The sequence below is a fragment of the Natrix helvetica genome, assembly GCF_964273705.1.
Source record: "Natrix helvetica genome assembly, chromosome: 14".
Taxonomy (NCBI): Eukaryota; Metazoa; Chordata; class Lepidosauria; order Squamata; family Natricidae; genus Natrix; species Natrix helvetica.
The window spans coordinates 12,454,767-12,480,665 of record NC_138564.1 but is presented as its reverse complement, the minus strand read 5'-3'; the positions used below and the strand labels follow the sequence as shown (position 1 = coordinate 12,480,665).

Sequence of the window (25,899 nt, the reverse complement as noted above, 5' to 3'; positions counted from 1 at the left end):
GCGAGGGGAGCCTCTTAAGAGGTCAGACTGAATTTCCGGGCCCAAAACCCCCAAGAGGGCGCAAGATGGAGCAGGTGACGGAGGGGACGTGGGAATCGCTGCCCGTGGAGCTCAGCCCGGGAGTCCTGCAGGCCTTGCGGGAGCTGCGCTTCTCTCACATGACGCCCGTGCAGGTAGGCCGCGGGAGGGCTTCCCTTGACGCTTCCCCGCAGGGCTGGACTCCAAGTCCCATCGTCCCCAGCCTCCCCCCCCCCCCCTCTCGCCGTGCTGATGGAATTGGATGCAAAGCCCGCCTGGAGGAGGAAGAAGAGGAGGAGCCTACAAAAGGCTGGGTATCTGCTGCCTCTTTGGATGAAGGGAAAGCCACCCAAGCTCTTCCATATAGGGATTATATATTAATAAGACTAATAATAATCATTCTTCTCCTCCTCCTCTTCTTCTCTTCTTCTTCTCTTTCTCCTCTTCTCCTTTTCTTTCTCCTCCTCTTCTCCTCCTTCTCCTCTTCTTGTCCTTCCTTCTCCTTTCTCCTCCTCTCCTCCTCCTCTTCTCTTTCTCTTCTTCTAGCTGATGAGAGCTAAATAGCTTGAAATAGATCTATACTAGTCTCCCTTTATTTATCAGCACAAATGCAACACACACACACACACACATATTCTAATATATATGTATGTGTATCTATTTATGTGTGTGTATCCTCCTCTCCTCCTGTTTCTCCTCTTCTTCTTCTAGCTGATGAGAGCTAAATAGCTTGAAATAGATCTATACTAGTCTCTATTTATCAGCACAAATACAACACACACACATATTTTAATATATGTTTATATGTGTATCTATTTATGTGTGTGTGTATCCTCCTCTTCCTTCTCCTCCTATGGCAATTCTTGGGAAGGGACTTGCTAGGAAGGCAAAAAACCTAAATCGAGTCCCAACATCTGGCTGAAGGTGCAGCGAATCACAATAGTATATGAAATTTGCATGTTACCTGACTCTCAATGGTTTACATACAAAAAAATGCAACCAGTAAAACAATAAAATTAACAAAGCATTAAAAAAAAGCCTAAATCCTAAAAAAAAAGCACAAATAAACATCTTTTTGGATGCTTTGGACAGCCAGTGGGATGCTTTAAATATCATTTGGGGGAGGCTTGTAATGTTTGAATGTCTTTCCAAATGTTTTCATTGGTTTAAAAATTTAGACTTTGTAAGCCAGCCAGAGTCGCTTGTTGAGTTGGGCAGCCATGAAAAATGGATTGATTGAATGAATGAGTAAAATCTTGATGTTTGAATCAACTGCCAAACTAGAAATCTGCCTTTCCACATCGTTCCTCTGATGCATTTCTTTCAAAGCATTCGTGGCCCCTCATAACTTCTCTCGCTTCTTCAACAGAGTGCAACAATCCCTTTATTTATGAGTAATAAAGACGTGGCAGCTGAAGCAGTGAGTGATTTTAAAATATATATATTTTAGCCATGATTTTTCTTCTCTGAGGCCTTCAGGAACCTCTTGGATATCTCTATTTTTCGTCCTCTCAGGTAACCGGCAGTGGGAAAACGCTAGCATTTGTCATTCCCCTCATAGAAATACTACTGCGGCGTGAAGAAAAGCTTAAAAAAATGCAGGTAATATGTGGGTTCATTTCTTTTTTTTAAAGACCTAGTGGGATAATCTGGAAATCCAACTTTTCTAACTCTTCCATCTGGCACTGAAATCCTGGTTGTTACTTAAGAAATACTGAGTATTATTTTCGTGTCTGCATTTTGTGAAAGAGAGAGAGAGAGAGAGAGAGGTCTTACTAATATAACTTAGGTCAGGGATTGGCAACCTTAAACCCACAAAGAGCCATTTGGACCCACTTCCCAGATAAAAAAAAACACCAGGAGCCACAAAATTAATCTAACTGCATATATCAGCCTGCTGAGGGTTGAAAAGCTCAATAAATTACGTGCCATTGGCGGTTGTGACGCATATTTTGAGCATCACGGAGCCGCAGCAGAGGGTTAAAAGAACCACATGTGGCTCCAGCTGAAGCTATATTGATGATAATTCTTTTTTTGTGGATTGTGATTTTAGATTGGCGCGCTTATCATCACTCCCACAAGAGAGCTTGCTACCCAAATAGATGAGGTGCTCTCCCATTTCCTCAAATTTTACCCACAGTTCAGGTAAGTTCCATCTGATGATTAGGAAAGCAGGATGGCCTCGTTTTGTTTTTGTTTTTTGACTTAAGAGGTTGCTGCTGCTTCTTTCTTTTTTCTCCAGCCAGTGCCTTTTGATTGGTGGGAAGAATCCGATGGAAGATGTAGAAAGATTCAAAGAACGAGGGTGAGTTAAACAGTGAGGTCATTGCTGTAAAACTATTAACCATCCGGAGTCACCCGCAGTCAGGCTATATATAAAATTTACTTTATTATTGATCACGCAGTCAGCCAGGTGTTTAGACTAGATTTGACACTTTTTATCTACCTATGGGCAGGGGTCGGCAACCTGCGGCTCTGGAGCCGCCTGTGGCTCTTTTATCATCCCTCTGCTGTGGCCCCCTGTTGCTCAAAATATGGGTCACAACCACCAATGCGTGATTCCCGCTGGTGCACGATTTATTGAGCTTTTCGACCCTCGGTAGGCCGATATATTCAGCCTTATCTTCATTTTAGATGTCAAAAGAGATTTGTGGCTCCCGGTGTTTTTTTTTTTTTTTTTTTGGGTGGGAAACTGATCCAAATGGCTCTTTTGAGTGTTTAAGGTTGTCGACCTCTGACCTACGGAGTCCTTCCCAAAGATCTAGGATAGGCAGACCTTGAAAGTGTTAAAGGTATCATTGCAGGATCTAAGCTGTTCCAAGTACCCATCTCAAAACCAACCTACAAATCTTCTTTTTTTCTCTCCTGAACAGTGGAAACATTCTGGTGGCCACCCCAGGTCGCTTGGAGGACATGTTCAGGAGGAAATCGGAGGGCCTGGATTTGGCCAAGGCTGTAAAAACTCTGGATATTTTGGTCTTGGATGAAGCAGATCGGCTACTGGACATGGGCTTCGAAGCAAGGTAAACTCTTGCATTGGTTGACATTCGTTATTATAAACTGGATCGATGGATTTCATTTTCCTTTCTCGAAGTTGCTTGCTCCAGCTTCCAGGAGTTATGTTTTGCAACCGTTGCTGAGTTTGTTCTGACCTAGGGTTCCTGATAAAGCATAAACCACACGCTTAGTCCCCCAAACCCCCTCTTTTTATTTAAACGGCTGTGAATTATATTCGTTCACGGCCCGTAATGAGTCACAGTTTGTGAAGAGTCCGACAGAAGTCTGCCACAGTCTTTCAGGATAAGGCTGATAAGCACCCACCTTTATCTCCCTTGAAACGCTGCCAAAGACCTAAATGCCAGTTAGTTTTGCAAGGCCAAACGGAGCACAGAGTCAAACAGAGTTTCTCAGAGTTTGAACCGACCAGAACGAACAAAATTGCTTCCTGCAAAGTCTCACGTCCGTTTGCCCTTTTATGTCTTATGGGAGGTGCGTCTTATACTTTGAAAAAAACGGTACAGCTTTTGCAGCTTGGGAAAACGCGTAAGCCTTTGGCCTAGGGATCTGGTTTCCCCCTTTTGCCAATCGAAGGCTTCTGACACCGTTCCTTCGTTGTGCCTGCAGTTTGAATACGATCCTGGATTTTCTGCCGAAGCAGAGGCGGACGGGACTCTTCTCCGCAACGCAGACGCAGGAGGTGGACAATTTAGTCAGAGCAGGACTCCGCAACCCCGTCCGTATCTCGGTGAAGGAGAAAGGAATGGCGGCGAGTGACACCCAGAAGACCCCCACTCGGCTCAAGAACTATTACATGGTGAGGTCAATTCTGTTTTCTGGAGGGGCTTTTAAAAGGGGGGGGAAGGGCTCGAGATCTCTTTGATCTTGGTCTCCAGACAAGATACTTTTCGTCGGTCATATTGCTGTACGTACATATTGCCCTCGACTTACGACCACTGTTAGAATCGAATCAAATAGTATGGAATAGAATAGAAATTAGAATAGGATAGGATAAGAAAGAATAGAATAGAATATTGGAATGAAGAATGGAATGGAATAAGAATGGAATGGAATAGAATAGAATATTGGAATATAGAATAAGAATAGTAATGGAATGGAATAGAGTGGAATAGAATAGAGCAGAATAGAACAGAATAGGAATACCAACAGTTGGAAGGGACCTGCCAACCCTCTGCCTAGGCAGGAAACCCTATACCATTTCAGACAAATGGCTATCCAACATCTTCTTAAAGACTTCCAGTGTTGGGGCATTTACAACTTCTGGAGGCAACTTCTGTTCCACTGATTAATTGTTCTCACTGCCAGGAAATTCCTCCTCAGTTCTAAGTTGCTTCTCTCCTTGATTAGTTTCCACCCATTGCTTCTTGTCCTACCCTCAGATGCTTTGGTGTCAGGTGCTTTGCCCCTCTTCTTTGGGGCAAGCGTGAAGCTCACGCTGGCTGCTTCGGTAACTGTATCCAGCCACCTCCTTCTCTGCCTCCCCTCCTTCTTTTTACCCTCCATCCCCATGAGGCTCTTCTCCAGGGAGTCCTTCCTTCTTAGGTGGCCAAAGTCTTTGGGTTCCCTCTTCAGGATCTGGCCTCCTAAAGAGAAGTCAGGGTGGATCTCCTCTAGGACTGACCGGTTGGATGGCCTTGCAGTCCAAGGGACTCAATGCAGGAGTCTTCTTCTCCAGCACCAGAGTTCAAAGGCCTCCATTCTTTGGCACTCAGCCTTCCTTATGGTCCAAACTTCACAGCCATCCATTGCAAGTGGGAAAAGCAGAGCCTTGACTAGATGCCCTTTTGTTGGCAGGGTGATGTCTCTGCTTTTTAGGATGCTGCCTAGATTGGCCATCGCTTTCCTCCCTAGGAGCAAGCGTAATTTCTTGGCGCAGTCCCCATCTGCGGTGATCTTCGAGCCCAGGAGTTTTGAGGAGAGATTCCACAGAGGACTTTGAATATCATTCGCTAAATTGCTCCCGTCTTGGTGTTTTTTAGATCTGCAAGGCCGACGAGAAATTTAACCAGCTGGTTCACTTCCTGCGTCAACACAAGCCAGAAAAGCACCTTCTCTTTTTCAGGTAGGATAAAATGGAGAGGAGGATGGAGGCTTACCCCGAATAATTTTCGCTGTTCCCAAGTTGGTGGCTTATAGGAATATATAAATAAAGAATGGTTCTTTTTTTTAAAACCTAGCTCTTTGTTTCTGATTTCAGTACCTGTGCTTGCGTGGAATATTATGGGAAGGCTTTGGAGTCTTTGATTAAGAACGTGAAAATCATGTGCATCCATGGAAAGATGAAACACAAAAGGAACAGGATCTTTACAGAGTTCCGGAAACTTCCAAGGTAGAGAAATAGGGAGTTAGGCCAATCACCAGGAGTCGGTGAGTTCTAGTCCTGCCTTAGTCATGGAAGCTGGCTGGCTGACTTTGGGCCAGTCACCAGGAGACAGTGAGTTCTAGTCCTGCCTTAGGCAGGAAAGCTAACTATGTGACTTTGGGCCAGTCACCAGGAGACAGTGAGTTCTAGTCCTGCCTTAGGCAGGAAAGCTAACTACGTGACTTTGGGCCAGTCACCAGGAGATGGTGAGTTCTAGTCCCATCTTAGGCAGGAAAGCAGCCTAGCAACTGAACCAGTTCCTTTCACTCAAACCCAACCCAACAATGGGAAAACGATGTGGAAGGTGTATTATAACTCACCTATAATGTAATAATGGGATACCTGAAATCTAATGATAATTATTATGTCTGGTTTAAAATGAATTCCTGCTGTGCTTCAAATATTAAGCAACGTTACTGCTGTAGCTCTGATCTCCATCCCCTTTTCAACGTTTTGTCATCCTTCTCGATTTCCCAGCGGCATCCTGGTGTGTACCGACGTGATGGCCCGTGGCATAGACATCCCGGAGGTGAACTGGGTTTTGCAGTACGACCCCCCAAGCAGTGCAAGGTAGCCCCCTTCTCCCCCTCTAGAAAAGCATCCAGAGGCAAAATGCTTCCACAAAAGAATAGTAGCAATAGCAATAGTTCTTAGACTTATATACCACTTTACAGTGCTTCCCAGCCCTCTCTAAGCGGTTTACAGAGTCAGCCTCTTGCCCCCCAACAATCTGGGTCCTCATTTTACCCACCTGGGAAGGATGGAAGGCTGAGTCAACCTTGAGCCTGGTGAGATTCAATCTGCCCAAATTGCAGGCAGCCAGCAGCCGGCAGAAGCAGCCTGCAGTACTGCACTCTAACCGCTGTGCCATCTTACTGCTCAGTGCAGGGGTCTCCAACCTTGGCCACCTTTTTAAGACTTGTGGACTTCAGCTCCCAGAATTCAATGCTCAGCTGGCTGGGGAATTCTGGGAGTTGAAGTCTACAAGTCTTTTAAAGTGGCCAAGGTTAGAGACCCCTGGCCTAGTGGTAAGCCATTTCAACGAGGAGTATTCCCTGCTGGTTTAAACAGAGTGTGAACTGTTGAAAAGCTTCTCCTTGCCCAATCGAGCATTTCCTTACCCCCGTTTTCTCTGCAGCGCCTTCGTGCATCGCTGTGGCCGCACCGCTCGCATTGGCCACCTGGGCAGTGCGCTCGTCTTCTTACTTCCTATGGAAGAAGCTTACATCAGTTTCCTGGCCATTAACCAGAAGGTGAGAGAGCCTCTCTTTTGTAAGGTAAAGGTAAAGGTTCCCCTCGCAGATCTGTGCTAGTTGTTCTTGACTCTAGGGGGCGGTGCTCATCTCCGTTTCAAAGCCGAAGAGCCAGTGCTGTCCGAAGACGTCTCCGTGGTTCATGTGGCCGGCATGACTCAATGCCGAAGGCGCACGGAACGCTGTTCCCTTCCCACCAAAGGTGGCTCCTATTTGTCTACTTGCATTTTTTTTACGTGCTTTTGAACTGCTAGGTTGGCAGAAGCTGGGATGAGTCATGGGAGCTCACTCCATTACGCGGCGCTGGGGATTCGAACCTAGGATTCTCATCGACAAGCTCAGCATCTTAGCCCCCGAGTCCCTCTCTTTTATATTTTGATCGAAAACTAGTAAAGAGAGAATCCACTTGGGGATAGGGAAAACCTGAATATTGGAAATTAAGGAATGAGTTATCTATTAATGGGTGTCATTTAGTATTATTATTGTTTATGTCTAGTGAAATAGGTTTTTTCCCCCTCAAATAGGTAACTTAGTCTTATAGTCTTATAAGGCAGGGTCTTATGCCAAAAGAGAAATAATCTTTTTGATAAAAAGTAAATAAATAAATATGAAAAAACGTGTCATTTGAGAGCTTGAAGGAGCTAAAAGCGCAATCTTCCCTGCTAGTGCCCCATGGAGGAACTGAATCCGCAGAGGAACGTCGTCGACGTCCTACCAAAGCTGAAGTCGCTGAGTCTGGCCGACCGAGCCGTGTACGAAAAAGGGATGAAGGCCTTTGTCTCTTGCGTCCAGGCCTATGCCAAACACGAATGCAACCTGATCTTCCGGATCAAAGGTGAGCTGGTTTAGCTGAAAACACTTGAATGTTCCTTTCTGTTTATTTTTGAGCATGGCCACCACATAGGAGAATCTGCCTCTTAGCGTTTACGACGTTTCTTTCTTTCCAGTTCTTCAATAACTTTGCAATCTCTGGAACTTCGTGTTGGTTTCAGCCCATCCTGTTTTGTTAGCTGTGCTTGGTGTTTTTTTGGGGGGGGGAGGGGGGGACATGTTTTTCTATTTGTCCTTTTCAATGTCTGATGATCTCTAAATAACAGTCTCTCTCCCTCCATTGTTCCCTTTCTCCCACCCTCCCTCCCCCTTTCTCTCTCCTCCTCCCTCCCTCTTTCCTCCTCCTTCTCCCTTTCTTTCTCTTTTCCTCTCCCTTTCTTTTTCCCTCCCCCTCCCTCCTTCACCCTCCCTGTGTGTGTGTTGAGAGGGAGGGAGAGAGACAGACAGACAGACAGAAAGAAAGATTCCATGCCCAATACTAGGTAAGACACCTAAGCATTTTTTTGGAGCTTATAGCCAACAATTTGCACCTGTTCTCCTGTTGCACCTCAACAACGTGGTTTTCTACCAGGTCAAAGTGAGAAACACACAAACACACACACACACACACACACACCACAAACCAAAGTAGAAGGCAAGAAAACCCCCATCCCCTTCCAATTGCTCCTCTCCAGTGACTGGGAGAAGCCCACTTAGCCTGGCCACCCACCTACTGTGGTCTCTTCTTGGTTGCCCTCAAAACTTCGGCCGCTTTCCACCACCACAAGTTTAGTTATATTACGGCATCTGAAATCACCCACCGAGTCTCCGCTTTGGGTTTGGATTCCACTCGCGCCGAGACCCACCGGTCTGTGTGTCCCTTTTTTTTTTTTTTAAACAGATCTGGATTTTGCCAGCCTCGCCCGAGGTTTTGCCCTCGTGAAGATGCCAAAGATGCCGGAGCTGAAATGGAAGGACCTCTCGGGCTTCACCCCCGTTGAGATCGACACGGATTCGATCGCGTTCAAAGACAAGAACAGGGAAAGGCAGAGGCAGAAGCTGTTGGCGCAATGGAAGGAAGAAGGTCCCGTCCGCAGAATGGGGAGGAAGACGCCCCGAAATCAACCTTGGTCCAAGCAGAAAGCAAAGAAGGAGAAGAAAAGGAAATTGACAGCCAAACGGAAAAGGGAGGAGGTGAGTTTGGGTTTGCACAGAGAGCCCCAAGGACTCCAGAGGTTCAACCTTGAGCTACAATAATTCTCTCCTATTGACAATTAACTCCATTTGTCAACCATCCCGAGATAAAAATAACCACCATCCCTTAAGGCAAAGGTTCCCCTTGCACATGTGTGCTAGTCATTCCTGACTCTAGGGGGCGCTGCTCATCTCCATTTCAAAGCCGAAGAGCCAGCGCTGTCCGAAGACGTCTCCGTGGTCATGTGGCCGGCATGACTCAACTCTGAAGGCGCACAGAACGCTGTTCCTTTCCCACCAAAGGTGGCCTTATTTTTCTACTTGTATTTTTTTTACGTCCTTTCGAACTGCTAGGTTGGCAGAAGCTGGGACAAGTCACGGGAGCTCACTCGGTTACGCGGCGCTTGGGATTCGAACCACCAAACTGCCAACCTTCCTTATTAACAAGCTCAGCGTCTGAGCCATCTCACTATCCCTTAACAATGGCTTAAAGTAACCTTTCACTCCAGTGATCTCCCTTGTGAGTGGACTGCCCAGAACAAGCGGAAAGGGAGGTCAAAAGAATTATTAGAAGCAGCAGCTTTTCATTTTCTGTTTTTAAAAAATCTCTCTCTCTCTCTAGGGTTCTGATGTTGACAATGAGGATATGGAGGAGCTTCTGAACGATACCCGGCTTTTGAAAAAGCTCAAAAGGGGTAAAATCAGCGAGAAGGAGTTTGAGAAGACACTGCTGGGCAGTGGGAAAGGAGGAAGCAGCTCGGATTCAGAAGGATAAAAAAGACGGCGTGAACACGGGGACCTTTCTCGTCTCAGCGAATACGGACTCTCTGGCTGGCGGTGCTGGAATTCCTTAACGTCGACTCTGGATTTCTCCGTGCAAAATGGGGGAATGATCCAAGTTTCTTTCCTCTTATTCCCACTGGAGGCAGTGCAAAGCCAACTCTGCTGGAAGAATTAAGTCTGTCTAATTCAGTATTGTCTGCCTGCAATGGAAGCAAATGTCTTCAAGATATTATTTAACTTCTGCTGTTAAAAAGATGCAGTTAAAAATACAACCAATTTCGTTGTATTTAAGTACAATGACAATAAAGATTAGACTTATACTAAAAAGTGATGAAATCTCCAAGCAAAAACGTTAATGCAAATACAGCCCGGTGACCTATTTTTACCTGCACGTAAATTCAATGGACCCAACCCAGTTTTGACTTCACGGCCTTCTTACTTTTTGGAAAATGCATTTTAAATGGCATTCTACTGCAGCCTATCTCAGGTGTTCTGACCGAGGCTTCCCGAGGGCCTGAAGTGAACTCCTCATCCCGACAAAAAAACCCTTTTAATAATTGACTGTGAATTCTGCTCATTCACCTCCAGCAAAGTCTTTCAAGGGAGGATTTACGGTCACAGACCTTATCTGGCTTGGAGAGCTGCCAGGCCCATATCTGCAGAACTTGGCAAGGAGTCTCCGAGAGTCACAGACCAATTAAGCGAACTCATGGTCTCCTGCAAACTCCACTCCCCTTTCACCCCTCTTTTATTCCCTCTGGGAGGGGCCATTCACCATCCACCTGTGGCCTTACTCCCAAGTCGACCCCTGTTCTTTAGCTGCTCCCTTCGCCTGGCAACTCTGCACATGCGCACACTGGGAACAGGCTCCAACTGTTTGTCTGCCTCACTGATGTCTGACTTTGAAGGCAGCTGATAACTGGCATACGGCCCTGGCCCCTTTTCTGCCTCCGACACAGAGCCCTCATCAGAGCCTTCTCCAGACTCCAAGACTGGCCCAGGTTCCTCCCCAACCTCCTCACTGTCCGAATCTACCAGCTCCACCAGGATCAGCAGGTGGACCAGAAAATATATGATATATATGACAAAACCTTGATTTTCCTTCTGAGTGGATTTATTCCAATAATTTACTTTTTGGTCGGCGAGTTTTTTTGTTTGTATAAATGACTATCTTTTTTTTAAAAAAAATATCCGCAAAATAAATTGGCAAATGATCAGGAAGTTCCCTGCTTATGTTTACATTTGCTGCCTGCAATCCACACGCTCGGGCAGGCCCTCTACAAATAGAGTTTAATCAGCTCGTCACTCACAGCCGAAGGGGTCAAGACCCCGAGATCCGTAAAGAGCAGCGTGATCAGAGACGGGGACGTATAATCGATCCAAGGATGTTCAACTGTAAGAGGCTTTTGTGTCTTCAGCGTATCTGCTTTGTACTGTGGAGAACGAAAGAAATGATCTGAGTTACCAAATGTCGGGGGAGATTCTCAAGCCATCCAGGTCGTGGTTGTCCCAAATATGCTTTTTATTTTCAAGAGGCAACTGGACTTTCTGTTTTTTTTTCTTTGAAGGGGTTTCGCTTCTCATCCAAGAAGCTTCTTCAATTCTCAGTTCAGTTCTTCTTCAGAGCCGAAGAGGCTTCTTGGATGAGAAGTGAAACCTCTTCAAACCCCCCCCCCCCCGAAAGTCCAGTTACCATTATTTGAGAGGGGCAGCTTTGGTTAGTTTCTTAAAACTGATCCACCCACACTTCTGTCCCTGCCATACAGGTAGTCCTTGACTGACAAAGTTTCGTTTAATGACTGGTCAAGATTACGAAGTCACTGAAAAAAGGGACATGACTGTTTTTCACATGAGGGTTGAAGCATTCCCATGGTCCCGTAATCAAATTTTGGGCGTTTGGCAACTGACTCGTATTTATGACGGTCGCAGTGTCCCGGGGTCAGGTGATCCCCTTTTGCGACAGCCTTGAGAAAGATATGCGTGGAATGTGCTTCTGGTTGTGGCTGCCGTGCTGCTCCCATCAGTTTTGCCCCCTCCTGCCAATGGCAACTCGAGAGCAGGCCAGGGATGCGAGTTTACGACTTGGCATTCTCTTACCTTAAATTTATCCGGGACATCCTGCTGGTTCAGAGGGAAGAGCCGTACAAACTTAAAACTCTCAGCAACCACGTAGAAGGGTTTGTTTTGCGCTTTGGCGCAGACGGCTATTTGGTTGGTCCCAATCTGAAGATGACGTTAGGCAGGGGGAGAAGATGTACAATGGTTAGGACACGGAAGCAGCGATTTGACTCGCTGGAATTTTCTGAACAGAAGTGGAAGAGGTGAGTTCTTAGGCATGAAAGCCGTCTGGGTGACTTTGAGCCAATCAGCAGGAGGAGGTGAATTCTAGTTCCACCTTAGGTGTGAAAGTTGGCTGGATGATTGTGGGTCAATCAACTAGCTTTGTCCTTACTGGTTAAAAGCCTGTGCTAAGCTAGAATGCTTTCTCCCCAAAGCAAAAGGGAGAACTGGACACACAAACACGAATCATTTGAGAAGTTGCTACACAATTGACAGGCAAACCCTCACCTTGTTAATGATTCCGCCGTTTTCGACGACGCCTTCAGCGCCCACGATCACCAAATCGACCCTTTCCATGATGTATCTTTGAAGAGAGAGAGAGAAAAACGGGGCTCTTTGTCCATGTGCTGACCTAGGCTTCCCAAAAGCTAAGAAGCCGACTCCTCATCCCGAAAAAAAAACCCTTTTATTTAGGTTAAAGGGAATTCCTCTCCAGCAAATATGCTACGTTACTCTGTTTTAACTCTCCCAATGGAATCTTCCCTAAAATGGCTTTTATCTCCTGTTGCTTGGGGAAATTGCCAACATTAACCCATCAGACTTACCCTACTGCAGCATCTAGAATTATGGTGACAGGAATTCCGAGATTCTTGAGGGCTTCTGCCATCTTCTGCCTGTGTTGAAGTTAGGACACGCAGATTAAAACGAGTCTGTTTCATAAGAAACGTCGCTTGGATCCTACCGTCTGCCTTTTATTAAGCAGAGCAATTGATTAAAACAAATTTTAAATGGGCAGTCCCTTGGCTACTCCTCCTATTTTTAAAACAACTTTTCATTCGTTTCACAAAAAGGAAGCCACCAAGATGCTCCAAAATCACAGGCTAGGGCAGGAGTCAGCAACTCGTGGCTTTGGAGCTGCATGTTGCCTCTGCTGCAGCTCCCCGTCGCTCAAAATATGCAGCACAACCGCCAAGGTGCCACACCCACCAGCACGTGATTTGTTGAGTTTTTCAACCCCCAGTACTCCAACCATGGATAAATCCAAGAAAAGAAAGTTTGCCGCTTGGGATTTCAAATTCAAAACAAGCCCCTTCAGACAACCTCACCAAGAGAAAGAAAGACTTTTTTCTAACTTTTTCTAACGAGGGGGAAATATTTTTTTTCTTTTACTTGCCCTGCTCGATCCGGCTGCGATTCCGTGACGTAGACGCTAAAACGTTTCTTGGCCAGTGCAGCTGCTTCTAACACTCGGAGAACCACTTTGGAGTAAGCGTGAGTCAGTATTTTCTGGAAAAACAACCCAAATGTTTTTCGTTTCCATTTGTAGCTTACGCTATCAGTCCCTAGACCCTTTCTATTGGGGGCAAGGAATCAGGAAGAGCTCCTCTTCTCATGCAATGGAACCAGTGGGACAAATATAGGAAGAGAATGAAAATATTACATCCCCCAGCACCGGCTGGCTAAATGATGTATTTATTCCAGATTATTTTTATAGCTGCCTTCAAAACAAAAATCCTATCACAGTTTTGGTAAACAAATAATGACAGATTAAATAAGTTAGATGATCCAAGATCGCCTGTGTTATATTATTTAAGAATGTTACAAGAACATTATATAAGAATGTTCTTTCTCCGCCAACTCAGGAAGCTCAAACTCTCCAAAAAGCTGCGGATTCAGTTCTACAGAGGAATCATTGAGTCTCTCATCTGAACCCCCATAACTAACTGGTTTGGCTCTGCAACCCAACAAGACAGACAGAGATGTCAGAGGAGAATCAGAACTGCAGAAAAAACAATGGCTGACAACCTGCCTTCCATTGAGGGCCTGCACACTGCATGAGTCAAAAAGAGGGCTGTGAAAATATCTACAGACCCCTCGCATCCTGGACATAAATTATTTCAACTCTCCTCCCACTTATGACTGCAGGACTGTAACTTTGTGGCTTGTAGTCCTTACAATTTATATGGATATTGATTGTTTTCTGATTGCTTATTTATACCCTATGACTATCATTAAGTGCTGTTCCTTTTGATTCTTGATGAATGTATCGTCTTTTTATGTACACCGAGAGCATCTGCACCAAAGACAAATTCCTTTTGTCTTTGCCTTCAGCCTGCCACATTTTCTGTTGTGGGAAAATGGGAGGGGGGATTATACAGAGTATGGGTGATATGTAGCCATCAATGTTCCCTCTAATTTTTTTTCGATGTGAGCAGAAAAGTATAGTGTTTGAGCGGCACATTTTCATGCCTGAGCACCCAAATTTTTTTCACAGATGTCACCTAAGACAACAACGAAATCAGTATTATTTGAAACTCAAAGTTATGTTTCTTCAAGGTACCCGCTTAATTCAAAGTGTTATATAATATCAGTATCACTTAACAACGCTCCTGCTTAGCAACCAAAATGTTGGCTCAGAAACTCTGGCATTTGAAGCACGCAACTCTTAAAGCTGTCAAGTTACAAGACCCTTGCACCCCTAACCCTTTAGGGAAAAAAACCCCCAGGGGTCTTCAAACCTGACAGCTTTAAGATTTGTGGACTTCAACTCCCAGAATTTCTCCTCCAGTCCTGTTGGCTCAGGAACTCTGGCATTTGAAGCATGGAAGTCTTAAAGCTGTCAAGTTACAAGACCCTTCCACCCCTAGAAAAAAAATGCAGAGCTCTTCAAACCTGACAGCTTTAACACTTGTGGACTTCAACTCCCAGAATTCCTCCTCCAGTCATGTTGCAGCGACGTCATCTGCGTGGATCTGCTCCATCTCTGCTTTCTTCATTGTGGGCAGGGCTGCTGCTGAAGTTGCCGACGAGTTGCCAGCAGAATAACTGCTGCTACCTCCTCCTCCTCCAACAGCACCACCAGATTTGCTCCTGAGCTCAGCGCTGGGTAACCCGTGCCCGCTCCTCCTCCTCCGTGCTTTTGAAGAACCATGAGGCTTTTTTTCCCCCTGCTCCCTCCCCGCCTTCCTACTGTCTCCCGCAGCCTCATGGCTCTTCAAAAGCATGGCGGAGGAGGAGGAGGGGGCAGGCAGGGGTAACCCAGCGCTGAGCTCAGGTGCTCCGAGCAGAGGGGAGGCGCCGCTGCCACGCGCAGAGATGCCGGCTGGAGCTTTGCCGGCTTCATCTCAGCCGCAGCGCCGGGCGGCAAATCCGGCAGTGCTGCCTGTTAGAGGAGGAGGAGGAGGAGGTGGCAGCAGTTCTTCCGGTGGCGGTGGGGGCTTTGGGGCTTCACAACTAGCCTCAGTCGCCCCGTGCTCCTCAAAGCAAGTCTGGGGAAGTCCTTTGCAGGCGGCCCGTTCTAGCTGCCTGCAAAGGACCTCCCCAGCTTCCAAAGCCTGTGGCAATAGAAATCACTGCGCGGCAGTTGAAAACTGCTGCGCGGTGTTTTCTTGCCACCTGCGCGCTAGCGCAGCCGCGCACCTTAGAGGGAATGTAGGTAGCCATAACAACATTCTTTCTCAGAAAATCAAGGTCATCTGGCCTTGCGGCTGTGATGTTTTGACTGGGAGGCACCTCCAGTGTTGGACGGTGCCTGATTGGACCATTTGATGGACATGTGGGTCCTGGGCAGGGACTTGGACTTTCATTTGGGTGGCGAAAACCTGTAAGCTTTCAGATTCGGGTTTTCCCAGGTGTGCCGATATGACATCGCTAATAAAATGGAACTTTGAGGAAACTCAAGCCTTGTGAGTCTTCTTTGGTTGGGGGTGTCACTTGGAACCCTGACAACAGGAAGGAAAAAAATACTAAGTGTAACCCGTATTACTCACACCGCCGTCTTTCACAAAGTTGTGACAAAGCTTGGCGATTTTTTTCCTCGAAAAAGAAATCTGCTGAAGGAAGACCTCTCCTCTTTCAATCATGATGTCTTTGCATTTGGAATAGTCCTGGGGAACAAAAGCAGAAAACAGCGAGATTGAAAAATGATACAGAAGATTGAAGAAACAAGTTAAAACCTGCGTTGGGTAAAACAAACAGCATCTTTACCCAGATGAGTGACGGAGTGGGTTCACCCAAATTCTTACCCCTCAAAACGCATGGAAACTTAACTCTGCATTGTAACACGTAAAAATAAAAGCTGTATAAGGAGCCCTTCGACATTTCATATTTGCCAAGATCGATCCCTGATATTTTGTACTGTTTCAACCATTCAGGACAAATCCATGCTTATCAGAGCGACATTACTCATGAAGCTACATTCAGCACTTTTCAACGTTAAAACATTCGGAAGCTGGGTGGCGAATATTTACATGCAGGAGATGAGGGAAACTCACCGGGTTTTCCAAAGAGGTGAGACTGATGAATCTTAAGAACAGCTCTCCCCCAGAAGAAATGGCTACGGAGGAATCGACGCGAGAGAGCGTTTCAATAACCTGTTTTAGATTGGCTCTCAGTCCTTGGATGGTTTCACCTGAGGGAATAAAAAAGTTAAAGAAAGTTGCTGTGAACAAAAAAGTTGTTATTCAGTTTTTACAACTTCATCTTGGGATATAGAATACTAGCTGGATACCCGTGCATCGCAACAAAACTATGTGTTCGGGCTATGCAGGAGAAATTCGGTTCACAATCCATTGGCTCAGTGGTGGTCAGTGATTGAAACACATAAGAGAATACCGCTCCCGCTGCCTTGAGTCCGGAATCAGTTCCATAGGTGGAAGGCATAGACATTTTGGTGAGGTACCGATGTTTAGTACTGTAAGGAGCCGCAGACCCGAGTGAAGGAGTGGAACGTCTGCCAGTTTGAACTGAGGTAATGGAATGTGAGGCAACTGGCAGTTGGAACAGAGTTCTTTTCAGGTGGGGAGGGGGAGTAGAACTCCTTAGCATCAGAACGTGTTAATTACTGTATAAGAAGTAATAATGATCTGATGGTCATTTTGAAAAATCCTTTCTTAGCGAGCACCTAGACGCCAAGAGGAACAGACGTGCCAAATTTCAAGTTTGTAGGCTTTACAGTTCTGAAGATTTCGTGATGAGTGAATGGTACTTGGCTTTTATATATATATATATAAATAAAATGAGGCAGGAAGCTGGGAAGTCATAAAAGTTAACTTAAAGAGGGGAACACACTCTCACTTCCTGTAAGTTCATGTGTTAACTTCCAGATCAGCGATTTTGATCCCAGAAATGTGTAATTGAGCTTTTACAAAGAATATTTCATAGTCTTATTTTACAGTTCAGACAGGATTAAGACAAAAGCCAAAGCATTTAACACAAATCCAGCTAGCAAACCGAGATACCAAGATCCATATCCTACAGTGTGACTTATTATATATCAGTTATGATTTAGGATTAGGATGTCTAAATAGAATTTTAGCATAATTCCACCCCGCTGTGATTTACTATCTTTCTGCCAGACGCTCACTCCATGCAAAGCCAAGACATTATGTACCTTTGTCCCTCTTCAGGAATTCCAGTAAGACCCGGATGGCAGCCACCGCAGAGGCAACACCTGGATCCTGCCTCATCTGGGTGTTAAAGGCATCGACTAACTCTGCAGAGGTGGAACAGGAAAAGTAAAACTAATTAGAAATCCCTAAGCTTACAAAAGGGCTCCTTTCGCATTTTATAGACTGAAACATTTTGCAGCTGTGAGACTCTTCCAAAGGGAATATTTTGCATTTATTCCACACCCTCTCACTCACTTGCATCATAGGCTATAGCGTTTGGACCACTTTCAGAAAAGTAATGTTTTTAGAGAGAGCTAGGATAGATGATAGATAGATAGATAGATAGATAGATAGATAGATAGATAGATAGATGATAGATAGATAGATAAGGGATAGATAGATGATAGATAGATGGATGGATGGATAGAGGGATAGATGGATGGATGGATGGATGGATGGATAGATAGATAGATAGATGATAGGTAGGTAGGTAGAGAGATACAGAGATAGAGAGATAGATGGATAGATAAGGTGGATTGATAGATAGATGAATAGACAGAGAGACAGATGATGGATGGACGGAAGAAAGATGGATAGATAGGTAGGTGCATGAATGGATAGATGATAGATGGATGGATAGATTGATAGATGAAGTGGGTGGGTGGAAGGGTGGGTGGGTGAGTGGATGGATGGGTGTGTGTGTGTGTGTGTGTGGATGGATGGATGAATAGATGAATAGTCAGATGATGGATGGACAGAAGATAGACGTATAGATAGGTAGATGGATAAATGGATGGATGGATGGGTGGGTGGATGGATGGGTGAGTGAATAGATGAATAGACTGACAGAGAGATGATGGATGGACGGAAGATAGATAGATAGATAGACAGACAGGAGAGACAGGAATAATAAAGACGAATAATAATAATAATAATAAAATAATTAGGAATCGACATGCATTTTACAATGCTAAAGAAACGTCACGGCAGAAGGTTGATGCTGATCCAAAAGGAAACTCTTCCCTCCCACCCACCAGTCGACAAGAGACCTGACATTTCCACCTGTTTTAACTTCCAGCTGCGGTTTCTCTTTCCCTCTGCCATCCTTCCCTTTCCCTGCCTCTTTGGCTCCCGGGGCGAGGGACTCCCGTCTCCCCAAGGCAGGCTTAAAAAAAAAACCCAATCCAGTTCCAAACCGAAATTCGAAACAATGCCCGTTTCGGGGATCCCCCGGTCGCCCCCCCCCTCCGCTCACCCGCTTCGTTCATGGTGGGAATAAACAAGGGAAACTTCGGGCGATGCCGACGCCGACGCCGACGCCTCCCCGGAACGTTTGCCGCAAGGCTGCGCCACCTCGCCGGAAGCCTTTCCCGGTTGCGCTCGTCAGGCGAACACGCGCGGGGGACGTCCAAAAAGAAGCACCGGAGTGCCCATGACGTCACTTTCGGGCGACCCCGGGGGGGTCCGTCTGCGCCGCCATGAGCGGGGGTGAGTTTGGGGTTCGAATTCTGGATTTCAACTCGGGGTTGGGCGGGATGCCTCCGACCTTTCCCTGCTCCGGGCCCCTGGGGTCCTCGGTTGTGGGGAGGCCGGTTTTTATTCTGAAGCGTGGCCGCCTCTGAGCATGTGCAGAGTGGCTTCACGCCCCATAGTAGCTTTCAACATCTGGATGTTCGCAGCAGCAGCTGCTTGAGATGCCTGGCTGGATGAAGGCCTGGGTGGCAGATACGGTCTCGCCTCCTGAATTCTGTGCTTGATCTTCTTTTTGTAGACGAGGAGGTGAATCTCCTAGTCGTTGTCGTGGATGCAAACCCTATCTGGTGGGGCAAACAGGCCTTGTTGGGCTCAGAGGTAAGATATCGCGGGCATAAATGACCCAACCACAATAGGTTGGGTTTCCACCTAAAGGGATTTCTTTAAATGAGCCGTGGTGGCCCAGTGGTCAGAGTGCAGTACTGCGGGCTCTTTCTGCTGACTGCCAGCTGCCTGCAATTTGGCAGTTCGAATCTCACCAGGCTCCAGGTTGACTCAGCCTTCCGTCCTTCCGAGGTGGGTCAAATGAGGACCCAGACTGTTGGGGGCAAGAGGCTGACTCTGTAAACCGCTTAGAGGGCTGTAAAAGCACCGCAAAGCGGTAGTTAAGTCTTAAGTGCTACTGCTATTGTCCTTCCTTCCTGGCCCCCACACTCCCTCCCTTCCTTCCTTTTATCTTTCCTTCCTTTCTTCCTTCCTTCCCAGTGGTTAGAATGCAGCATTGCATGCTAATTCACTGCTCCATGCCAGGAGTTCGATCCTGACCGGCTCAAGGTTGACTTAGCCTTTCGTCCTTCCGAGGTGGGTAAAATGAGGACCCAGATTGTTAGGGCAAGAGGCTGACTCTGTAAACCACTGGAAAGCACTGTAAAGTGATACATAAGTCTAAGTGCTAGTGCTAAGTCGGGAGGAAGAGGAAAGAAGGATGGAAGATAGGAAAGGAGGGTGGGAGGAAGGAAGATAGGAAGGGAGGGAGATAGAAAAGGAGGAAGATAGGGAGGGAGAGGAAGGAAGGAAGATAGGGAGGGAGGAAAGAAGGAAGGAAGGGCCATGGTGGTGCAGTGGTTACAATGCAGCATTGCTGGCCAACTCTGCCATCTGCCAGGAGTTCGATCCTAACCAGCTCAAGGTTGACTCAGCCGTCTGTCCTTCCAAGGTGGGCAAAATGACCCAGATTGTTGGGGACAAGAGGCTGACTGTGAACCGTTTAGAGAGGTCTATAAAGCACTGTGAAGTGGTATAAAAGTCTAAGAGCTATTGCTATTTAAACAAATTAATAGTTTCTAATTTTATTTTTTACAAATGGGGCTTGAAATGTTATGGATGTTTGGTTCTGATTTGGAAGTTTCTAGGCTTAGATAATATTTCTCCTCCTCACAGCTTACGTTATCAAAATGCCTCGATGCCGCCATGGTGTTGGGAAACTCACATTTATTTATGAACCGTAACAACAAACTTGCTGTGATAGCCAGTCACATACACGAAAGGTATTCTGTTTCCCGTTGATCGTTGCTCTAGGAATCTTTTTTTATTGAACGATAAACTCCTGATGCCTAGTTAAGAATTGTACAAGGAATTTTTAAAAAACCCTGAAATTTAATGTAAAACTAAACAGGAAGAAACTAAAGGATATTTTGTTATATTTTTCTTCATGAAATAGAAAGCGATTAATATTTTGCAGTTGTGCGAGTGATTGAATTGCTAAACGGTTAACGTAATTTTATTTTCTCTTCTCTCAGCCGTTTCCTGTTTCCTGGAAAAAACTGGGCAGCCCTTGATCTCTTCGGAGAATCCGGGGAGTCAAATATTTCTGGTAGCAAAGATGGAAAATACGAAGTATTAGCCACCATAAATGAAACCATTGCAGAGGAGATAAAGGACCTGATGTCCAATAGTAAGAAGAAGCCAATGGATTTGTTGCATAGTTTTGGTGTTTCATATTTCTGTTTTTTCCCACCCAAAATTTTAGGTGTCTGACTTCCCAAAATGTAGTATTGTATTATTAAATCATAGTCGGTTTGACCTGCGTGCTGATATGAAATTGTGGACCCCTTAAGTCTTGGTTTGAAAATCCTTAGCCTCACAGGGTTTTTCAAAACCTTCTTCAATAGGATTCATCTGGCTTCCTTATCTATATCTATATTTTGCTAAGATTGAAAAACAGTGGTATTGACAGTAATCTGTGCAAGTTGGAATGAGTAAAGAATATGCTACTTAATTTCTTTTTATTCCTTTGTGATCGTAGCTGAAGTAAAGGGGCAGCAGACAGAAACTTTGCTGGCTGGATCGCTTGCAAAAGCACTGTGCTGTATCCTTTTTATAAAAAAAGAAAAGTCTCAAAAATGACTTTGCATTTCTGTGTATATACCTGTGTTGAGCCTCAGGACTTTAAGGACCACCTGGCTGAGTCCATCTTCTTTTTCAACCTCCTTTTAAATTGTATTGACTTTGAAGAGCTGCTGGTTTTATTCCCACCATTTTATCTCAGGACTGTTTTTATTTTTTTCCACACTGCTCTAAGTTCTTGTATGAGAGCAAGCAGTCCATTAGTGAAGTAGACTTTTTCAAATCGTCCTGTTAAAGGTAAAGTTTCCCCTTGCACATGCGTGCTAGTCGTTCCCGACTCTAGAGGGCGGTGCTCATCTCCGTTTCAAAGCCAAAGAGCCAGCACTGTCCGAAGACGTCTCTGTGGTCATGTGGCCGGCATGACTCAATGCCAAAGGCGCACGGAACGCTGTTCCCTTCCCACCAAAGGTGGTTCGTATTTTTCCACTTGCATTAGCCCCTGAGCCACCGCGTCCCTAAGTCATCCTGTTTCAACTACATTTTTTCTGTTCCAAAATACAATTCCAATGATTCCTGAATGTCCTGTGCTTCAGATATTCACAGGATAACAAAAGAAAGCAAAAGTACGTAGCCTGATATTATCTATTGGTCCTATTATTGTAAAACATTGACCCAAGCTCCGCTAATCCTTTCTTCTGTGGTTTTTTTTTTCCATCTCTTATTCAACATGCAGCCAGCCAGGAAATAAAATCCAGGATTTTGGTAAGACTTTTGCAAATTCCCTTCCATATCTTGAAGCCAAATAGCTCCTGCCAAACATGCGATCTAAATCAAGAAATTCCCGGTTTCTTTTCCAGGTCATAAAAGCAGCTGAGGATAGCGCATTGCAATATATGAATTTCATGAATGTAATCTTTGCAGCCCAGAAACGGGTAACAAGATCTGTAATTCCATAAGCACCTGACTTGCATTAATACTATATTGCTTTCTCTTTGGAGAATCCTAATTCTCTTTTTCTCCCCCCTCAGAATATTTTAATAGATGCCTGTGTATTGGATTCCGATTCGGGCCTTTTGCAGCAGGTACAATGTTCGTTTTTATTCTCCCTCATCTTTTATTTCTTGTGGAGAAACGTACGTTTTTCCTTTATGGTCCTTCCTATACCATTGCAGCCCTGGTCAAAAGGGCCCAGCAGATATTATACTACCCGAGATTACTCAGGAAACAACAACTGAATGGAAAATTGCTGGTGACCTTCTACCGCTGCACCATAGAGAGTATTTTAACTTACTGCACCTGTGTCTGGTTTACCAATTGCACCGTGGCAGACAGGACAGCGCTCCAGAGGGTCAAGGTCATTGCCCAGAGGGTCATGGGTTGCCCTCTCCCCTATTTGGAAGAGCTTTATAGCTCCCGCTGCCTTAAGAAAGTTCAAAACATCCTTAAAAATACATCTCATCCTGGGCACTTTTTTTTTGAACTATTACCATCTGGCAGCTGGTACAGGGCAATAAAAACAAGGACAAATAGGCTGAAAAACAGCTTCTCTCGCAGAGCAGTAACTATACTGAATTCTACGACGTCGTGCAATATCGGGTTTTCAATTTCAATTATATAGAATGTAAAAGATGTGTGTGTATTTATTTTGATAATTATAATGTACACTGAAGATGGTATTTAATTTCGTTGTACGATGTGCAATGACAATAAACTGAACTAAACTAAACTTAAACGTTTTACTTCCAACTCAGTGTCTGGAGTTTATTCCTTCATCCTGGAATACTGCAAGCTAAGCAGAAGCTCCAGCTCTGAACCTCAGATATAGTTTTGGTCTTTCTTTGGAGGGATTGTCCCAAAGGTGCTTTTTTTCCCCAAGAGGCAACTGGACTTTCTGATTTTTCTTTGAAGACTTTTCGATTCTCATCCAAGGAGCTTCTTCAGCTCTGAAGAAGAACTGAACTGAGAACTGAAGAAGCTTCTTGGATGAGAAGCAAAACGTCTTCGAAGAAAAACCAGACAGTTCAGTTACCTCTTGAAAAAAGCACCTTTGGGATAACCCTAACCTGGATGGCTGAGAATCTGCATAGATGGTTGGAGGGGTTTGTTTGCTGTTTATAAAGGATAATATTCTACTTTCTAGGCCTGTGATATAACTGGCGGAATCTACTTGAAAATTCCATACAAACCCTCGCTTCTTCAGTATTTGCTGGTGAGTTCTGTTTTTCTAGCCACTTCGCTTTAGTTTGTTTGGTTTGTAGAAGTGTGGGAAAATTCTACCAAACCTTTAACGTAGGGGTCTGGAGGCTAAAACATATGAAGAACGGTTGCAGGAACTGGGTATGTCTGGTTTAATGAAAAGAAGGACTAGAGGTGACAGGATAGGAGTCTTCCACTATCTCAGGGGCTGCCACAAAGAAGAGGGAGTCAAGCTATTCTCCAAGGCACCTGAGGGCAGGACAAGAAGCAATGGGTGGAAACTAATCAAGGAGAGAAGCAACTTAGAACCAAGGATAAATTTCCTGACAGTGAGAACAATGAATCCGTAGACAACTTACCTCCAGAAGTTGTGAATGCTCCAACACTGGAAGTCTTTAAGAAGATGGCTAACCATTTGTCTGAAATGGTATAGGGTTTCCTGCCTAGGCAGGGGGCTGGACTAGAAGACCTCCAAGACCCCTTCCAACTCTATTATTTTATTCTAACGTCGGGCTTTAAGCTGACAGCTTTTAATAAAATTTGCCGGTCAAAAAAGACATTATTGCTCTGGATTTTTGACTAACATATAGACTATAACACAGTTCTTATCCTACACAATTTTGTCTTAATCGCATCCCTTTTTAAAATGACAGTGGGTTTATCTGCCGGATCAGGATCAGAGATCCCAGCTGATCCTCCCTCCTCCCGTTCACGTGGATTACCGGGCTGCCTGCTTCTGCCACAGGAATCTGATTGAAATTGGCTACGTCTGCTCAGTGTGTTTGTCGAGTAAGGATTAAGGGTTTCCTGGGCTTTGAATTGATTTGTGTGCTCTTAAAACAGTTGTTCTGAAAGTGTTGTTTTTATTTTTGCTTTATTTTTTTTTACAGTATTTTGCAACTTCAGTCCAATTTGCACCACTTGTGAGTAAGTATCCTCGAGAAATCCTTTTGTAAGTGATCAAACACTGCCGGTTCTGAAATCACTATTTCAAAATGAAAGATGCAAAATTATGTAAACTGTGTTTCCAGAAACACTGAAATCTTTGTCCCAATTTACTGTTTTTCTTGCTGCTTTTTGTCTCTTGATTCTACCAACTCTTGTCTAGATCTTACCTCCCTCCCTCCTTTCTTTCTTTCTTTCTTTCTTTCTTTCTTTCTTTCTTTCTTTCTTTCTTTCTTTCTTTCTTTTTTTCTTTCTTTCTTTCCCTTTCCTTCCTTCCTTCCTTTTCCTGCCTATCTGCCTGCGCAGTGCTTAGAGTGCAGCATTGCAGGCGAACTCTGCCCACAGCCAGGAGTTCGATCCTGACCAGCTCTAGGTTGACTCAGCCTTCCATCCTTACGAGGCTTGTAAAATGAGGACCCAAATTGTTGGGAGCAAGATGTTAACTCTGTAAAGCGCTTAGAGAGGGCTGGAAAGCACTGTGAAGCGGTCTATAAGTCTTAAGTGCTGCATTGGGTCAATTGTTATAGTGTAACTCTAGCAACGCCGCCCTGAGTCCTTCTGGAGAAGGGCGGCATATAAATCCAAATAAACCAAACCAAACCAATTCCCAAATGCTGATTGTTTTTTTTTTATTGCTTGTCGGGGCGGACAGAATGTATCAAGCCCTTGCAGAAAGTCACTTTTTTTTCCTGACTGTTTCCTTTTATTCCAGAACCGCTTTCAAGATTTCGCTGCCGGCTGTCATGAAGTCTAAGAAAAAGAAATTGAAGGTCATGATGTAGCTGCATTATCGATTTCTCTTGCTCCTCTGCATGGAATCCTGTCTCCCAGATTGTAACTGGAAAGCTGCAAAAGTGGAGTGCCAGGAAAACCAAAACGTATTTTCAAAATGATCGACAAAGGGCTAAGCATTTCCAGCCAGTGCATAACACTGTACTAAAAGTGTTTACAAAATCAGGTTTCTGCCACTGGTTTAAACGAACACCTGACATCGGAGCAGAAGGAAATAAACAAAGTTGGTATGTAAGACCCATTTCATGTATTTGTAGGTAGAGAAATCAAACTGGTTTAAGTCTTGACACCTTAATTCCAAACAAATCCCCTTTTATTTAAGTTAAAATTGTGATGGATTGACATTTCAGGGCTCCTGGGCTGGACCCTGCAGAAGCTGCCTTGGGGGAGGTTTTTGATTAAAAAAAAAAGAATTCAGATCACAACTATTGCAAGCTACATTTTTCACTATAGTTAATAGCAGATTCCTAAAAGATTTCTGATTCCCATTTTTGACAGCCGCATCTGAGTGTATCTCAGTTTTTTTTAATGTTTTGGCTGGAATTTATGTTAACCCAAACCCACAAAGCTTATTCCAATGGAATTCTCCATATTCCTTCATCACTTTGGGTATAAAAATTGCCTGCAGGTTTCTCTTTTATGGACAGTGAAGGTCTCACACCTTCTGTCTAGACAAATTTTGCTCAAGGCAGGTTGGTTGATTTTGAGAAGAGGCAAAAATTAATATTTCATCTTGGTTTGTACACAAGTAATTTAGCATCGTTCGTTCCATCCTTTAAATATTGTGACTACTTTTCTAATGAACGAAAATGAAAGATTCGCTCTCTTATTTGGAAGGGGTTGCTTACTTCCTAGAATTAATTGCATTTGTTTAATTTATTGAGCTGCCTCTTCATTCTTAACTGTCGACACATTGGATGCTATTTTTGTTGAATGATCTTTTTTTCACTGCCCCTCAATAAAAGTACCTAAGAAGAAAGGAATACTTTCCGTATACTATTCTTTATGAAATATACCTCTACCATTAGATTATATGTTA

At 44.7% G+C, this 25,899-nt stretch overlaps 3 protein-coding genes across 3 annotated transcripts; 2 read left to right on the top strand and 1 right to left on the bottom strand.

Annotated features, from left to right (window-relative positions):
* Window positions 1–44: 44 nt before the first annotated feature.
* DDX55 (DEAD-box helicase 55) lies at window positions 45–10,655 on the top strand. Its single transcript, XM_081966490.1, has 14 exons — window positions 45–173; window positions 1,388–1,438; window positions 1,534–1,620; window positions 2,072–2,163; window positions 2,261–2,323; window positions 2,892–3,041; window positions 3,643–3,832; window positions 5,016–5,098; window positions 5,234–5,365; window positions 5,876–5,968; window positions 6,537–6,651; window positions 7,318–7,486; window positions 8,363–8,655; window positions 9,278–10,655. The coding sequence occupies exons 1-14, from the start codon at window positions 66–68 to the stop codon at window positions 9,428–9,430; spliced, it is 1,779 nt and encodes a 592-aa protein (XP_081822616.1). The 5' UTR covers window positions 45–65; the 3' UTR covers window positions 9,431–10,655.
* On the bottom strand, window positions 10,535–18,518 carry EIF2B1 (eukaryotic translation initiation factor 2B subunit alpha). Its single transcript, XM_081966492.1, has 9 exons — window positions 18,364–18,518; window positions 17,111–17,212; window positions 15,993–16,129; window positions 15,489–15,605; window positions 12,889–13,005; window positions 12,324–12,388; window positions 12,007–12,082; window positions 11,536–11,661; window positions 10,535–10,871 (listed from the first exon to the last, which is right to left on the bottom strand). Exons 1-9 carry the CDS (start codon window positions 18,374–18,376, stop codon window positions 10,716–10,718), a joined length of 909 nt encoding a protein of 302 aa, XP_081822618.1. The 5' UTR covers window positions 18,377–18,518; the 3' UTR covers window positions 10,535–10,715.
* On the top strand, window positions 18,479–25,839 carry GTF2H3 (general transcription factor IIH subunit 3). Its single transcript, XM_081966491.1, has 13 exons — window positions 18,479–18,596; window positions 18,880–18,959; window positions 20,022–20,128; window positions 20,381–20,535; window positions 20,887–20,949; window positions 21,521–21,550; window positions 21,661–21,689; window positions 21,785–21,859; window positions 21,956–22,009; window positions 23,068–23,136; window positions 23,777–23,912; window positions 24,014–24,050; window positions 24,781–25,839. The coding sequence occupies exons 1-13, from the start codon at window positions 18,587–18,589 to the stop codon at window positions 24,848–24,850; spliced, it is 915 nt and encodes a 304-aa protein (XP_081822617.1). The 5' UTR covers window positions 18,479–18,586; the 3' UTR covers window positions 24,851–25,839.
* The last annotated feature ends 60 nt before the right edge of the window (window positions 25,840–25,899 follow it).

Coding starts and splice junctions, on each gene's coding strand:
- GTF2H3 (XM_081966491.1), top strand. Junction 23,137..23,776: donor CGCTTCTTCAGTATTTGCTG/GTGAGTTCTGTT, acceptor TTAAAATGACAG/TGGGTTTATCTGCCGGATCA. Junction 23,913..24,013: donor CTGCTCAGTGTGTTTGTCGA/GTAAGGATTAAG, acceptor TTTTTTTTACAG/TATTTTGCAACTTCAGTCCA.
- DDX55 (XM_081966490.1), top strand. CDS start 66: ATGGAGCAGGTGACGGAGGGGACGTGGGAATCGCTGCCCGTGGAGCTC. Junction 5,366..5,875: donor GAGTTCCGGAAACTTCCAAG/GTAGAGAAATAG, acceptor TCGATTTCCCAG/CGGCATCCTGGTGTGTACCG. Junction 5,969..6,536: donor GACCCCCCAAGCAGTGCAAG/GTAGCCCCCTTC, acceptor TTTTCTCTGCAG/CGCCTTCGTGCATCGCTGTG.
- EIF2B1 (XM_081966492.1), bottom strand. Junction 11,662..12,006: donor ACGGCGGAATCATTAACAAG/GTGAGGGTTTGC, acceptor CGTCATCTTCAG/ATTGGGACCAACCAAATAGC. Junction 10,872..11,535: donor ATGTCCCGGATAAATTTAAG/GTAAGAGAATGC, acceptor CGTTCTCCACAG/TACAAAGCAGATACGCTGAA.